Source organism: Cyclopterus lumpus, chromosome 10, assembly GCF_009769545.1.
Source record: "Cyclopterus lumpus isolate fCycLum1 chromosome 10, fCycLum1.pri, whole genome shotgun sequence".
NCBI lineage: Eukaryota > Metazoa > Chordata > Actinopteri > Perciformes > Cyclopteridae > Cyclopterus > Cyclopterus lumpus.
The window spans coordinates 6,762,654-6,777,098 of NC_046975.1; the positions used below are offsets into that span (position 1 = coordinate 6,762,654).

The window sequence follows — 14,445 nt, forward strand, 5'->3', positions numbered from 1 at the left end:
TATGCATAAGTGTTGAGAGCAGCTACAGCAGAGCTTGTGAGAGGCAGCAGTCCACAGGGAGCAGTGGATCTAATTTGACATTTACCTGCGCTGGTCTGCTGTGCAAGCTGCAAGGAGACGCACTGACTCTTCTGACAGCCTTCTTTTGTGTCAGTCTTACAAGGTAGGTGCATGTGTCTCATGAAATACAGGTCGGGCTTTCGTCAGACTTCTGCAGGAGCTGCGAGTTGTTCGTGAACTGGCAATCTTTGCAGAGAAAGTCCACATCATGCGTAAGATATGACCTATGGTGAGGTCACAATGTAAAACACACATGACATGTATGGAATGATAGCGCAGGTGATGTCTTTCCTCAATTGTTGTTTTGTAGGTTTTCAAAACAGACTTTTTTACATAAATCAGATTTTGGTCTTTGCAAGCATCACTTTTTCATTCACTGTATCCTTGGAGATGCTGCTATACAGCGCACATTGTAATGTTAATGAGCTGTCACATCCAACACTCATTTTCCACCACATTTAAATGGAGGTCAATGCATCTCTGGACGGTCGTCAGTGTTAATTTACGGTAAAAAAAAATCAAAGTTGTGGTTCAAAGTGGATGCTTAATCTTCAAAAGCAAGCTAGAAACTATTGTTTGGGCGTCATATTTCATTCTTCATTTATTTTATTGTATTAATGCACATACTGTATGTGCGGCAGGATCCCCAGCAATCGCGGCTGATGAAAAGAGACATCTTCAAATAAAAGACAATGAAAGACAAAGGAAACTTTGCAGTTTGTCTTTTTTGTCCTTTTTCCCGTGTAATTAGTAACGAAGGATACTGGAATGTGTAGTGGTGCATTCGTGCCCCCTTATGAATGCAGCTCTTTGAGTACTTAGATCTGCACCCTAATTCCAAACAATGGACTTTAATGGGACATTTACTGTACAAACCTTCCGGCTCTTGGCAGCGTCCCTATCATCCATGTCATAGATTAAACAGCCCTCTCAACAATCCCCATCACACCCTTGAGTCATCCTCACATGTTATGCAACTTACTCTTCAGCGTTCTTGTCAGGAGAACGAGCCGCTCAAAACGCTCAGGCCTGTGAGCAGTTCAAACTGCTCACAGGCCTGACCTTTGCTTTCACAATTCAAATATTGATGTTGAGATAAGGAATGTCGACTGGGTGAGATCAAATCATCTTCTTCATGTGTGTCACCGCCAAGGCCTTCATGCTGCGTGCACACCTGCCCACCCATGTGCACATTTGTTATTCATGCAATCAAACTATGCACTCATACACATGAACTCATACACACTCATTGCATAATATACCTATTTAAGCTTGTAGCCTGGCTAGAAGTAAAACGTCTCCGGCTCAGACCGAGGCTACACAGGTATTTTCAGTTTGAGCTCTCTCTCCCCCCCGTCGGCAGGTGCCGACATGCTGGAGCAGGTTCTGTCGTTCAGCCGCTCCCTGGTGCGCAGGAAAGTGGTCGACATGAGCAGCCTGGAGGACTCGAAGCTGTGCCGCTGCCTGGGAACCGCCGACCTCATCGCCCTGGGGGTTGGCAGCACTCTGGGCGCCGGCGTCTACGTCCTGGCCGGCGAGGTGGCCAAGGGAGACTCAGGCCCCAGCATAGTCATCTCCTTCCTAATTGCTGCCCTGGCCTCCGTCATGGCCGGACTCTGCTACGCTGAGTTTGGCGCGCGCGTCCCCAAGACCGGCTCTGCTTACCTTTATAGCTATGTGACGGTGGGAGAGATCTGGGCCTTCATCACCGGTTGGAACCTCATTCTCTCCTACGTGATAGGTGAGTTAGTGGCGGTCTTTGATTCACGGGTGGTTTAAAGAAGATGCTGATTGGTTGCTCTTGGTTTTCTCTCCTGGCTTTTCTCACAGGTACCTCCTCAGTCGCCAGGGCTTGGAGTGGCACATTTGATGACATGATAGGAGGGCACATAGAGGCGTTCTGTAAGACCTACTTCAGCATGAACTCTCCCGGTCTGGCTCAGTACCCTGACTTCTTTGCAGTGTGCCTGATACTGCTGCTTTCTGGTAAGGCAGCAAAGGCTGAACATCATAAAACCCCAGTCCATATGTTGCATCAGGGGCTGGTGAGAAAGAACAGAAACCAGGATTGGTGCTTCTTGTTCAACACATGCCAACGTTCAGGAGCCACAGCTGGCATAATCCAATAGAGAGATGGCATGACAAGTAGTGCTTAATAAGCAGTGTGAGTACACTGGGAGACCACGTCCCCCTCCCTGCTGTTTGAGAAACTCCTGCTAGTACTCAGCAGCACCCCGCTTCTCTTTCCCACAGTCAAACACAATCACATCTGGGAACTGCCCCGTACAACTCCAGTTTCTCTACAACCTCAGGTCACTGACAAGCTCCACTGTAGCAGCCGAGGATACATTATTGTCAGTAGCTGTTGAGGACTTGCAGAGGACTCAGATTCATGACAGTCCTGGGATTGTGCACATACAAGTGAAAACCTTATCATACAGTATGTGTTGTCCATTGGCCTGCCAGTGCAATGATTATGTAAAGTCAGTCAACCCACATGTGTATACCTGATGCAATACATATTCATCAAAACCAGATGAATACAAGATCAGCAATGTTCTTTACAAATCCTTTCATGAATGTATTTATTTTCCGCCAAATCTGCTTGCACGTCTGGGATATGCACGTAGTCCTCACGATGGATTGTAATAACTCATCGTGGTTGGCATTTAGCTCAAAGCACCACAGTGCCTCAGCACAACCTCACAGAACTGCTAGCATGGCCGCCGACGCCGAGTCTGATAAGTTCATATGCTTTTTGAAAAAAGCATTAGTTTTATTTTTTGGAAGAGTGACACAACGCGACGATATTGATACTAATGAATAGCTTTGATGACACACACCCATGACTACTGGACATTAACACATTAAACATGAATTGAAGCAGTGCCTCGTATTCCAAACCAACCGTTCTGAGCTCTGTTGCCCTTTTTGCTCATCTCAGGACTCCTGTCGTTTGGCGTGAAGGAGTCGGCCTGGGTCAATAAAGTCTTCACTTCAATCAACGTGCTCGTACTCTTGTTCGTCATCATCTCCGGCTTCGTCAAAGGAGACATGCACAACTGGAAGATAACTGAAGAATCCCTTATAAATGTCACCATAGTTACAAGGTAATGTATCCATCCAAAGGTGTTTTCATGGGCTTTCATGGTCAGTCCGGTTTGTTGTCTCATAACAGCAACTGGACTTTTTTAAGTTCAATTGTTGCTGTGAAATGACAGTGAATATGTTTCAGGAACTTGTCGGTGACGGCCAACGTGAGCAGCGACTACGGAGTCGGAGGATTTATGCCCTTCGGCTTCAGCGGCACCTTGGCCGGAGCTGCCACGTGCTTTTACGCTTTTGTTGGATTCGACTGCATTGCCACGACAGGTGAGCCATCGATAGGTTGTGAGTTAGCGTGACCACGTCAGAGCCGAATGTCCACACGTTGGCGTGTTTGTGTGTGACAGGCGAGGAGGTGAGGAACCCCCAGAGAGCCATTCCCATCGGCATCGTGGTGTCACTGAGCGTGTGTTTCCTGGCGTACTTTGGCGTGTCCGCCGCGCTCACACTGATGATGCCCTACTACCTGCTGGACGAGAAGAGCCCTCTGCCCATGGCCTTTGAATACGTGGGCTGGAGCCCGGCCAAATACGTGGTCGCTGCAGGGTCACTGTGTGCCCTCTCCACCAGGTAAACACTGGATGTGCTTTCAGAAAATAAGTTGAGGACACAATATCAGTTTCCACTGAAGATAGAAGCGTTCAGATTTTATTTACAATACGACTTTAAGTTCCATGTTCTTCATGGGTAATAATGGTGAAGGAGAGTTCTGACCACACATCTATGTCTATCTGTCTTACGATCGGATTGATTCCCGACGCTCAATGGGACATAGTGGGTGCAATGCTTAATTCTCTCTGCATGTTTTTATAATACACTTTTTGCAATTAGAGTATCATAAAAAAGATGTGCTATAAGCAATATATTGGTGTGACTTAATTCCGTCTTTCTTCCCTGAGGGGTTTCTATATCTATGGTGTTCAGGCTGTTACTTTGAGGGGTCCGCCCCTTTGGCAGTTGTTTTCACGATTGTGAAAACCCTTTGACACACATTTTAGTGCTTTCATATGTTTGAACTCAAGGGACATCCCTTGAAGTTCAACTCCAAACCGAGCTCTCAAAAAAAAAAGTGACTTTTGCCCTTAAAAGCAGCAACAATAGATCTATTGTATTGTATTTGATTTAATTTGATGGAAGTTAATGACTGATGTGAAACATGCCAACAGGAAAGAAAGACACTTGTTTACTCAAAAAAGGTACAGTTCACCCCAAAATAAACATATTTGTCTGCCGCAAGCCGAGTGCCACACAGTCCCATTATATTGGAGATAAGGCAGACGCCCCTCTTGTATTTTGCGGTGAACTGTCCCTTTCAGCATGCTCTGGAGCTTGGATGATGTGATTGTTGGTGTAAATGTGTGTCTCTGTGTTTGGGGCTTTTGACTAACGTGTTGGTCTTGCATGTCTCTGCTGTCTCATGCAGTCTGCTGGGCTCCATTTTCCCCATGCCTCGTGTAATCTATGCTATGGCACAGGATGGGGTGCTTTTCAAAGTCTTAGCCCGAATCAATCCAAAGACGAAGACCCCACTTATTGCCACTATGACCTCCGGTGTAGTAGCAGGTGAGAGCCAGGGAGCGGTCAGTGAGATTACTCCTGCTAATCGTCCTCCACCAATCAAATGTGAAAGACAGACACAGATGCAGATAATCATTTGGCTTCTTTTCTTCCGGAAACGTACCCACACTTCAACACTCTCTTCTTAAAGTCAAGTTTTCGGAGGTTTTCCCTCCATACACACATGCTGTTCTTTCACAGTTGTGCAGGTGTCATGTTTTCTTTCCCAGAATGCCCTCAACTTAACCACGAACCCTCTTCTCCCTAGCCTGTTGGGCTCCATGTTCCCTCTGCCGCGCATTCTCTTTGCCATGGCACGAGATGGTATTCTGTTCAAATTTATGTCCAAAGTGAGTAAGCGCCAGTCTCCTGTGGCGGCCACCATGGCGGCAGGTACCACTGCGGGTAAGCTCCCGGGACGAGGACTCGCCTGTGGTGGGGTTGTATCGTGGACTTGTTTGGGGATTTCATCAGTGCACGTGGTGGTGGTGGTGGTGGCTGCATGTTTAAACGTAGTGATGGTGTTTCCACAAGCATGTGAGGAAACATTACACACTTTGTCAAGGCTGTAAATTATTGAAAATAATTTTTGTTCACCACTTCAGTCCGTGACTCCAGGAAGTCGCTGCTCCAGCCCAGGAAGTCACTGCTCATATGACCCCCAGTAAAACCACAATAGCCGTGTTTCCATTCAGTTGTCAAGCTCATTTTAAGCAAACGTTTGAAATGGTGCAAAAAGATAGTCGCGTTTCCCTCAGCTGGTTTGGAGCTAATACACTTTGCTACATTATTCAGAAAAGGTTGTTCCGTAATCCAGTTGAGGGCGTCATTTCAAATGTGTGCCGTTTCCATTCAGCTTTTCTAACGCAGGGATTCAACAGGCACAGAAAAATATGTGACACATTACAATGGCTGCTGCATTAATTCCGTACAGATTAAACAACGCAGGCGCTTAGCTTAGCTTAGCTCAAGTGTACTCCAGACTGTGTCAGTACGTCGTGACATCACAGTTGGCCGTGGTTACAGTTGCATAAGAGTACAGTTCTGACCGCACAATGAACTCGGGATGAAACTTTCGACCTGAGAGGACATAGTCAAGTAAAATTACTTATACTTTTAATGATAGAATGAAGAAGGAAAACAAACAGTTGGCCTTTGGGGATTGGTGTGGTGCTCATACATTATTAAAAAGGTCTCCTCCTAAAGGTTGCGGTAAGGTGCGGTGTGCGGTTGCATCATGCTCACTGTGCTCAGCTGTTGGGGCTTTGACCTTTAAGATGATTGACCTGGGCAAGTGGCAGGCAGATGTGAACCCTGGGAAGGAACCCAGCACACAGGCCACGTACAGAGCAACTGGTAGACCTGGGCGGGGGGAGCTTTCTTTGTTTTTCTTTTCTTTAATATAATGTTCCGGGGAGCAGCTCTGTGTTTGTACTGTGCCGCTGAGATCAGCTCCATACTGGAGTCGGGTGCTGAGATACTAGAGAGGGCGCACCGCAGTGTATCTCACATCAAACGACCCTCAGCACGGAGGTGATTGCAGCTGCCAGTCCGGGGAAACATTTAGCTCTTTTTTTAAATTGTGAAAACATATCTGCATGAAGTTTAATTTGCATCTGACGATGTGTGCATCTGTTGGATGGGGCATCGGAAGAAAACTGCTTTTCAAATTATAATTGTGGGTGTAAATGTTTTCATGTAATTTGAGAGACTGATCCCGTTAAATAAATACATGTTAAGTTATAAGTGTTAGTGTTAATTGTGTTTTTTTTTTTGTGCCTGTAGCCATCATGGCTTTCCTGTTTGACCTCAAAGCGCTGGTTGACATGATGTCCATTGGGACCCTGCTGGCCTACTCGCTGGTTGCCGCGTGTGTGCTGATTCTCAGGTGGGTACATTTGCAAATAACTAAGAAGACCTCATTTGTGCAATATTGTGAAACGGCTCCCCTTTTAGCTTTTCTAAAAACCCACAGGTACGATTATATATACGCCTCATGTTGTTACATCACTCTAGTGATGTAAGAACCGTGAATGCACCCATTGTGTGAATACGATGTCGCTGCTTGGGTGAATGAAAGTGTTTACTCGGGCTCCTTGTACTTTAAAAACTCTGGACACGCTGTCCACCACTGCCGGTCGCATCGAGGCTCACCACAGCAGCGTGAACACGGACGCAGTGTTCGTGCACTGGTTTCAACTGGATTCACTCGCCTCGGCTGTAAAGTAAAACCAAACAATGACAATCAAAGTGCTTTGCAGCGGCATAAAGGAGGCTGTATATAAACAGGTTGTGCTTCCAACAATTTTCCATCGTGAAATGCAAACTCGTGACCTTTCATCTTTGACTCCGTGGTCGTCCAGGTACCAGCCAGATGGAAACATGGAGCGACGGGCTGGGCCCGGTGAGAGGGACTACCTGTCCTCTGAGGTGGGGGAGTCTGACCTGACGGAGTCCGAGTCCCACCTGAACATGCTGAACGGCGGCAGCTCCACCCTGCAGGCTGTCCTGCACCCTCCCACCTCACCCTCCGAGCATTCCTCCAGTGTGGTCAACATGACCATCTGTGTGCTCGGTAAGCAAATCTTCTTCTTCTTGTTTTTTGTTAATGATGTGACAAAAGATGTCAGAATTAAGTGTCTGTGTGTGTGTGTGTGTGTTTTCAAACCACAGTGCTGGTAGTGTGCGTGGTCAGCTACCTCACAACGTACCACATCTACTCCATCCTGTACATGGAAGTGTGGATCCTGGCGCTCCTGACCGTGTGCCTCCTCATCTTCAGTGGCTGCGTCTTCATGGTCTGCAGGCAGCCTCAGACCACCAAGAAGGTCTCCTTCATGGTGCGTGGCAGCTCGATAAGGGCACCGCTGTTATAACGCGTCTCACTTTATGGGATGAGGCCGATCCAAAACAAATACATTGATGGTAGATTATTTTGTTTGTTTGCTTGTATCCGTCACAGGTTCCCCTTCTGCCTTTTCTGCCAATTCTGAGCATATTCGTCAATATTTACCTCATGGTTCAGCTGAGTGGAGATACCTGGATACGTTTCTCTGTGTGGATGGCCGTGGGTGAGTGACCCATTTTGGACATTGAAAGGAGTAGTGGACATTTTTGGAAATATGCCTATTCACTTTGCTTTGGTCAAGAGTTAGGTGAGAAGCTCAATACCCCTCTCAGGTGTATGTTAAACAGGAAGCTAGAGCTGCTACAGTTAGCTTAGCTTAGTATAAGGGCCGCTAGACTTCCTGGCGTCTTGTTTTCACTATGATTGTTGCCAGGCAACCGTTGGAAACTTCACGTCGAGAAATAGTTTGTCACATAATCCCTCACACTTTTCTTTTTACCAGTTAAACAAAGAAGATTGTTTAAATTGTGTTAGTTAATGAGCTCTAGAGGTGCTGGTAGACGGATTTTGTCATTCGTACAAGCTAAGCTACGCTAAGACGTAGCTTCATATTTAGGAAACAGATATCAAAGTGGTATTGATCTCCTCTTCCAACTCTCAGCAAGAAAGCAAACATTTCCTAAAAATGGTTTCAAAAACAACAACTTTTCCTTTCAATGGTCGCCGCTCAGGTTTCCTGATCTACTTCGGCTACGGCATTTGGCACAGCGAGGAGCGCCAGCGCAAACTCCGCGGCCCGGTCAAGAGCAGCGGCACCCGGGAACATGGTAAGACCGGCGGAGAGAAGCCGGCCGGCACGGGTGCAACAGGAAAAGACCAAGAGGGTTTCATCTGCCCGGAAAAGACCAGCCGGTGTTAAAGGGACTCTGTGAGGCGACAGATGCATGAAAGCACACAGCAGCTCTGCCTTGATGCACCTGTTCACACGGGCAGCGTCAGAACTCTGGACCGGCGGCCTCACGGTGGGGTCAGCCGCTCTATCACTGCGACGGACTCCCATAGGTCACATTGGGCTTTACAGACAAGCAGGGAGGCTTAAAAAGGACAGGTAACACACTGGAGGGTGATGTTCCTTTAATTCACACTGAAGCAGCAAAGCCTTTCTCTCTCATTATTGACTTTTGCTTTTTCTGGTATTCTTTACACTTCAAGCAGGTTTGTACAAGTGTGTTTTCTTTTTTTTTATGTAACGTCTTGAGAATACGTGCTTTCCATTTTATTCCTCTCAGAGTATTATTAGTTTTGGATACACCAATTATGTACTACTATTAAAAGTAATGTTAGCTTGTGGTAGAAGCACTCATTGTTCTTTCTTTAGGTTAGAGGGATGATGTCATTCATCAAGCTGAATTATGTCTTGCGGGAGGAAAGAACCTGTCATTCTTAGACCAATCTTCAATATTTCAAATAGATTTGTAGGCGCATAGCATGTCATGACTCAACTAAAGAAAGTCCACTAAGTGCTGGTGGGGAATGTCAGGCTTGATGTGATACACAACAGATCACAGCAATCTGTAGCTGTAGTTATTGAGCTATCTCTGGCCGCCACCCTGGTGGCACAGGTTTACTTTTGTATTTTTGCTAGGGTGTGTTTTATCTATGAACTGTTACAATCTGAATATGAAGATCCATATTTGATACGGAGCTCTGCTCAAGAAGTATAGTAGTGGTAGTGTTTTTCACAGTTGTGAAATATATAGAATTATTATAATATATATATATATATATATATATATATATATATATATATATATATATATATAAATGACCCTCAATGATGTGGCTAGACAGAACTATACATATCCTTTTCCCAGGTTTATTCTCCTGTGGTGGGCGTCTTAATTTAAGGACTGGAACCGGTTTCAAATATAAAGATTCAGCTTTCATTCTTTCCTCTGGGCTTTCAGGGGGATCCCTGTCAGGCTCAGTGAGCTCTAGTTAACAGTATAGAAACGTTGGGATGTTGTTGATCAGGGTGATTTAATAAGCGGGCTGGACAGTAACAGTTGCCGGGTTTGGCAACCATTTTGAGAAACTGGCAACCGATTCTTGGCCTCAGTGGCCACTTTTTCACAAGGTAAAAATTTAGGGGACATCAAACAGCAAAAATAAGTACACGTTTGATATTTGTTGGATCGGCTGCATGTGTCAAAGCGTTGGGGTGTTTACTCACGTGCACACAGCCATTCAGAGACAACGTGGAAGCAACTGTTGTTTGTCTTGGGGGTGAAACGTTCGACTAACAACTGTCAACAAACGAATGCACAGAATGAGGCAGGTGAACCTGAAGGAAAAACTAAAAAGAAGCTTGTGGAGTCTTTTGAGCTGGAAGGAAAATGATGCCGCAGAGTTTTTGTTTGGTTTCTGTAATAAAGCTTTTACTCTTTTATGTCACATTTTCATTATTAAGCTGATATGTATAACTGCGTATTATTTTTAATCTGAGTGTTGAGCCCTGATGTGCAGTGCAGTGGTTTAAATGAACGTGGAACAAATTCAGAAGCTGGTCTCAGCAGGAGTTTGGAGAATTCTGCTACACTGAACCTCTACATGAGCAGTGTGGAGTCTTCCAGTGAGGTTACAGGGGAGACGCAACCACACAGTCATGATACAGTATCACTTGTTTCCAACTGCACATGTTCAATAAATGTCTTTTCCAATAAGACAGTGTATGGTGTTTCCTTTTCTTTCTTTTTTTAAATGACTGCCTCGAGGTGGTTGTGTTTAAGTTTCATTTGTCTGTTAGTTAGCAAGATATCTGAACAAAACCCAACATTTGAGTGAAACCTGAAAGTTGTGCCATGAATCAAAGAACCGATTAATTTTTTGATGTAGATGACGCCCCCATGTGGCCGTTTATGCATAACTTATGGTTAGTACTCAGATCTTTTACTCCAATACTCCAATGTGAAAATACTCCATGACAGAAACAAGTAAAAGTCCTGCATTCAATACCCTATTTAAGTAAAAGTACAGAAGTATTATCTGCAAAATATACTTGTAGTATCCAAAGTAAAAGTACTTAATGTAAATGTCCTATACGATCACGTGCATCCACTAAATAGGGACCAGTACCAAAACACCGCCTGGTGCTTGAAAGGCATATTAAACATAAAAATATGGAAATATGAGTAAGAGGTCAAAGCGCCATGTAGTTTGTCCCAATTGAATGCATGCATTGTTACGGCAGCTCCAATGTGCAGTTCACGCGTTGAAACATCCCATTGAGTGACATCACAGCCAGCGTGGTCCAGGGCCGAACCCCTGCTGTCAGGTCGTTGCTAGGTGTGCATCATGTGAAACAATGAACATGAGCATGTAAGTAATCTTCAAGGTGTGAGAAAGAGACGTGAGGCTGTCCTTGAACATGACTTCCACACAGGTCCAGCAGAGGGCAGCAGAGTTCCTGCTTCTGGTCCTGGTGTCTGAGGAGATGGGAGGAAACAGAAAGGGCTCTGAGCTTATTTTCCCCTTTCCTCTCATTCTGTGAGGAGGATGGAGCTGGAAATCTAGACAGGGCAGCCGGAGCCTGAAGAGTTCCTACTGAGAAAAACTCCCCGACTCTCTCCGTCCCAGCAGAGCACGCCATCCCGTCAGCACACAGCATGAAGCTCTGGGTCGGGCTTTGCCTGGCACTGCTCTGGGTGGAGCTCCAACACGGTGAGTGCAGTCTCTACATCCGTCTCGTAGATTTACGGTTAAAGCAAAATGAACTGTTGGTCCCAAATCTTGAGAGCTTTGAGTGCAACATGGAGGTATAGGGAGGACGACATAATATGAGGTTGTGTGGCTGGCTGAGGTCAGTCTTCTGTGACTGGCTGGGAGGTAGATCTCCTTCACATGAGGCAAACACTTGATCGACACATTCTTTCAATCTTTGTTCGTCTCTCTTCAGGCACACACTGCAACTAATCTGCTCTGTTTGAATTGTATATAATGCACGTCAATAGTAAAAGTTTGCATCAGACTTGTGTGAAGTTTTTCTGCAGACCAACTCAAACCAGCTGCATCTGAGGCATGCAGCATGCGTTTCTAATTAACCAGCCTCCACTGCTGACCTCTGCTTGGAGTTCTCTTTAAGTCTGCACAGAAGAATGGAACAACAAAGCCTGAAAGTCTACGCTGCTGAAGACTGATTTGATTTTGTCTTTACTGCTTTATGTGTTCCGTGCTCCAGCTGAAAGAGCTTCTGGACATTTTGTGCCAGTAATAAGGATTTCACACTTCCTGTTCAACTGTTGTCACAGCTGGGGGAAACACTAAGAGCAGCTCTCTGGACGGGCCAACGGAACACCATGTCTGGGCAGTGTGTTATGACTTCGGAGTAATCTCCATCACCTCGGCTCTTGGCTTTGACTCACCCTCCTCCCCTCTGTGTATCCAGGGGCCTGCCAGCAGGTCAAGCGGAGAAAGGACATAGGAGAGAACCGCATCCGTCCGGGGGGGAAGCGGGTGAAGGTGCGACCGGCCAAACCAAAAGATGGCGGAGGGAAAGGCCAGTCCCTGCTGACCCAAGTTTTAGACAAGGGCCGCTTCCTGCGCCCGGGCCCAATCTCCACTCTGGCCCCCGGGAGGAACATGGAGCTGCGCTGCAAGGGCAATTCTATCGGATGGTCGTACCCGTCCCACCTGGACACCTTCAACGACTCGCGCCTCAGGTGCCCCCCCCAGAAGCGTGCGCCAGCTGTTTTGTCGCGCTAAAAGCTGATGCGAGTGTGAAAGTCATATTTTTTTTTCCCGCCTCCAGCATCAAGCCCAGTGACAAGTACGGCCAGCTGATCCTGACATCGCCCTCTGCTGCCGACACGGGGCCCTACAGCTGCTGGGTGATCGTGTGTGACGGCTCGGAGTGCGAGAGAGACCACGAGCGCACCTACGTCTCATACATCTATTTCACAGGTGAGACAAACTGAGCACATGATGTCCCTTTTAATAAAAGGTTATGGATTCATTATAACGTGTATAGAATAGGAAGAAATGCTTTGTCATCATTTATATGATGACTAGAAACAACCCCGTGGTCCATCTAACACATGTTGTGATTGTGGCCATCCAATCACAAATCCTTGTGATTGGATGGCCGGTCTTCAATTAGGAGTGTGTTTTGGTCACAGAGGCCAATGCCACGTTGGAACCTCACACTTGTCCCCCTAACCAGACAAAGACAACCTCTTCGTTCCTTCTGCCATCCACTTCGAGATCGTGTACTTGCGCCCGGACCGGCCCGCCGTGGTGCCCTGCCGTGTGACCGACCCGCGGGCCAAGGTGTCCCTGCACAGAGAGGTCCCCCCGGAGGAGATCGCAGCCAACGGGACGCAGGTGACCTACGACCCCACCAAGGGGTTTGTCCTGCAGAACCCCAGCCCGGAGTACCGGGGAGTCTTCTACTGCAAGGCCGTGACCAAGGGCACCCCTCAGATCTCCACCAAGTACCAGCTGCTCTACGTGGAGGGTAAGGAGTCACAGAGTGCAGGATCGGTGACCTGTTCTCCTCCTGTGTGTTTCACTGCCAAACACAAATGCTGGAATTGTGATTGAATTGTGCATTTTCACAAAGGCGTGAATTTATTTTGTTTCATCAGCCTCCAGGAAAAGGTTGTATTTCAGGGATGTCGAAATCTCCCTCGCTCATCTCTGCTGAGCTCGGTTCATGTGGATGATTTCCAACTGAAATGGAAACAGTCTAGCTTTTGCAAATGGGAGGAGGAAGAGAGGTGGATTTATGGAATGGAAAGTGTGTGTGTGTGTGTGTGTGTGTGTGTATGGGGCGGGGGAGGGGTTTAGGTCAAATGAAGCTCCAGTGGCATGTTTGTCTGGCAGGTGGAGAGAAACGGACTTCGAACTGGTGATGGAGGTTTAACTGGTCATATACTGCAACGTTTTAACGTCGTTTTAACGTTTCTTGTCACCAGTTCCGAGTGGGCCACCGTTTGTGGGCCTGGAAGCCTCTCCGGAGTCAGTGGGTGGAGGCGACAACGTCAACGTGACCTGCAGCGTGCTGGGGGAGCCGGAGGTGGACGTGAGCTTCACCTGGTCTTATCCTGGTCAGGTAAGAAGGCAACTGGGCTTAACTGGGCAGACCGTGATCCAGGACAAAGACAATCAGGAAGCTGCCTTCAAACGCATTAGTTTGCTTCAATTAAATGGTCCACACAGACATTTCTATACTGTAAACAGGGTTAATTCATAATCAGAGGGTCATAAGGTATTATAAGGTATTGTTGATAAACCATGGTGGATTTTGTGATTACCCAACCGTGATACATCCTTTTCCTGCCCGGAAACAAAACTCATGGCAATAAATCATGTTTCATGTGCAGGGCCGTCGCCCGGTTCAGACCCAGACCTCCTGGAGGCTTGTCAACAGAGGAATGAGCCACACCACGCGGATCTCCCAGAGCGTCTTGACTTTAGAAGACATGGAGACCATTGACTTTGGAAACTACATCTGCAAAGCCAAGAACCAGAACGGAGAGACCATCGTGACGACCAGCATCGTGTCCAACTAGCCCCGGCAGCGGCGCCCGTGTCGAGATGGAACGGGAACACACCAACCAGGGAGACCCGATGGAATCGACGCGTGTGTGTACATAACAATGGGTGTATTTTTAGATTGCGATGACATAATAAAAAGATTTGCTACAGCTGTCGTTGACGAGTTCATTCCTAAAACTGGACCCATGCTGTACACTTGCAGCTGGAGAGCTCACACTGTGCATGGCTGCATGCAAGGTCAAAGGTCATAAGCATGAAGCCAACGTGTTGCACTCATTTTTAGATTTGTGGAGGAGATGATTCATTTTGCAGCAGGACAA

General features: G+C 46.7%; 2 protein-coding genes across 2 annotated transcripts; both read left to right on the forward strand.

Moving 5' to 3' along the window:
* The first annotated feature begins 1,431 nt into the window (after positions 1–1,431).
* On the forward strand, positions 1,432–8,600 carry slc7a2 (solute carrier family 7 member 2). The gene is made up of 11 exons (XM_034543426.1): positions 1,432–1,801; positions 1,891–2,046; positions 3,005–3,170; positions 3,296–3,432; positions 3,513–3,735; positions 4,589–4,728; positions 6,508–6,610; positions 7,086–7,297; positions 7,396–7,562; positions 7,685–7,793; positions 8,302–8,600. Exons 1-11 carry the CDS (start codon positions 1,432–1,434, stop codon positions 8,487–8,489), a joined length of 1,971 nt encoding a protein of 656 aa, XP_034399317.1. The 3' UTR covers positions 8,490–8,600.
* A 2,511-nt stretch (positions 8,601–11,111) lies between these two features.
* pdgfrl (platelet-derived growth factor receptor-like) lies at positions 11,112–14,273 on the forward strand. The gene is made up of 6 exons (XM_034543728.1): positions 11,112–11,290; positions 12,015–12,288; positions 12,378–12,529; positions 12,789–13,082; positions 13,543–13,679; positions 13,951–14,273. The coding sequence occupies exons 1-6, from the start codon at positions 11,236–11,238 to the stop codon at positions 14,137–14,139; spliced, it is 1,101 nt and encodes a 366-aa protein (XP_034399619.1). The 5' UTR covers positions 11,112–11,235; the 3' UTR covers positions 14,140–14,273.
* The last annotated feature ends 172 nt before the right edge of the window (positions 14,274–14,445 follow it).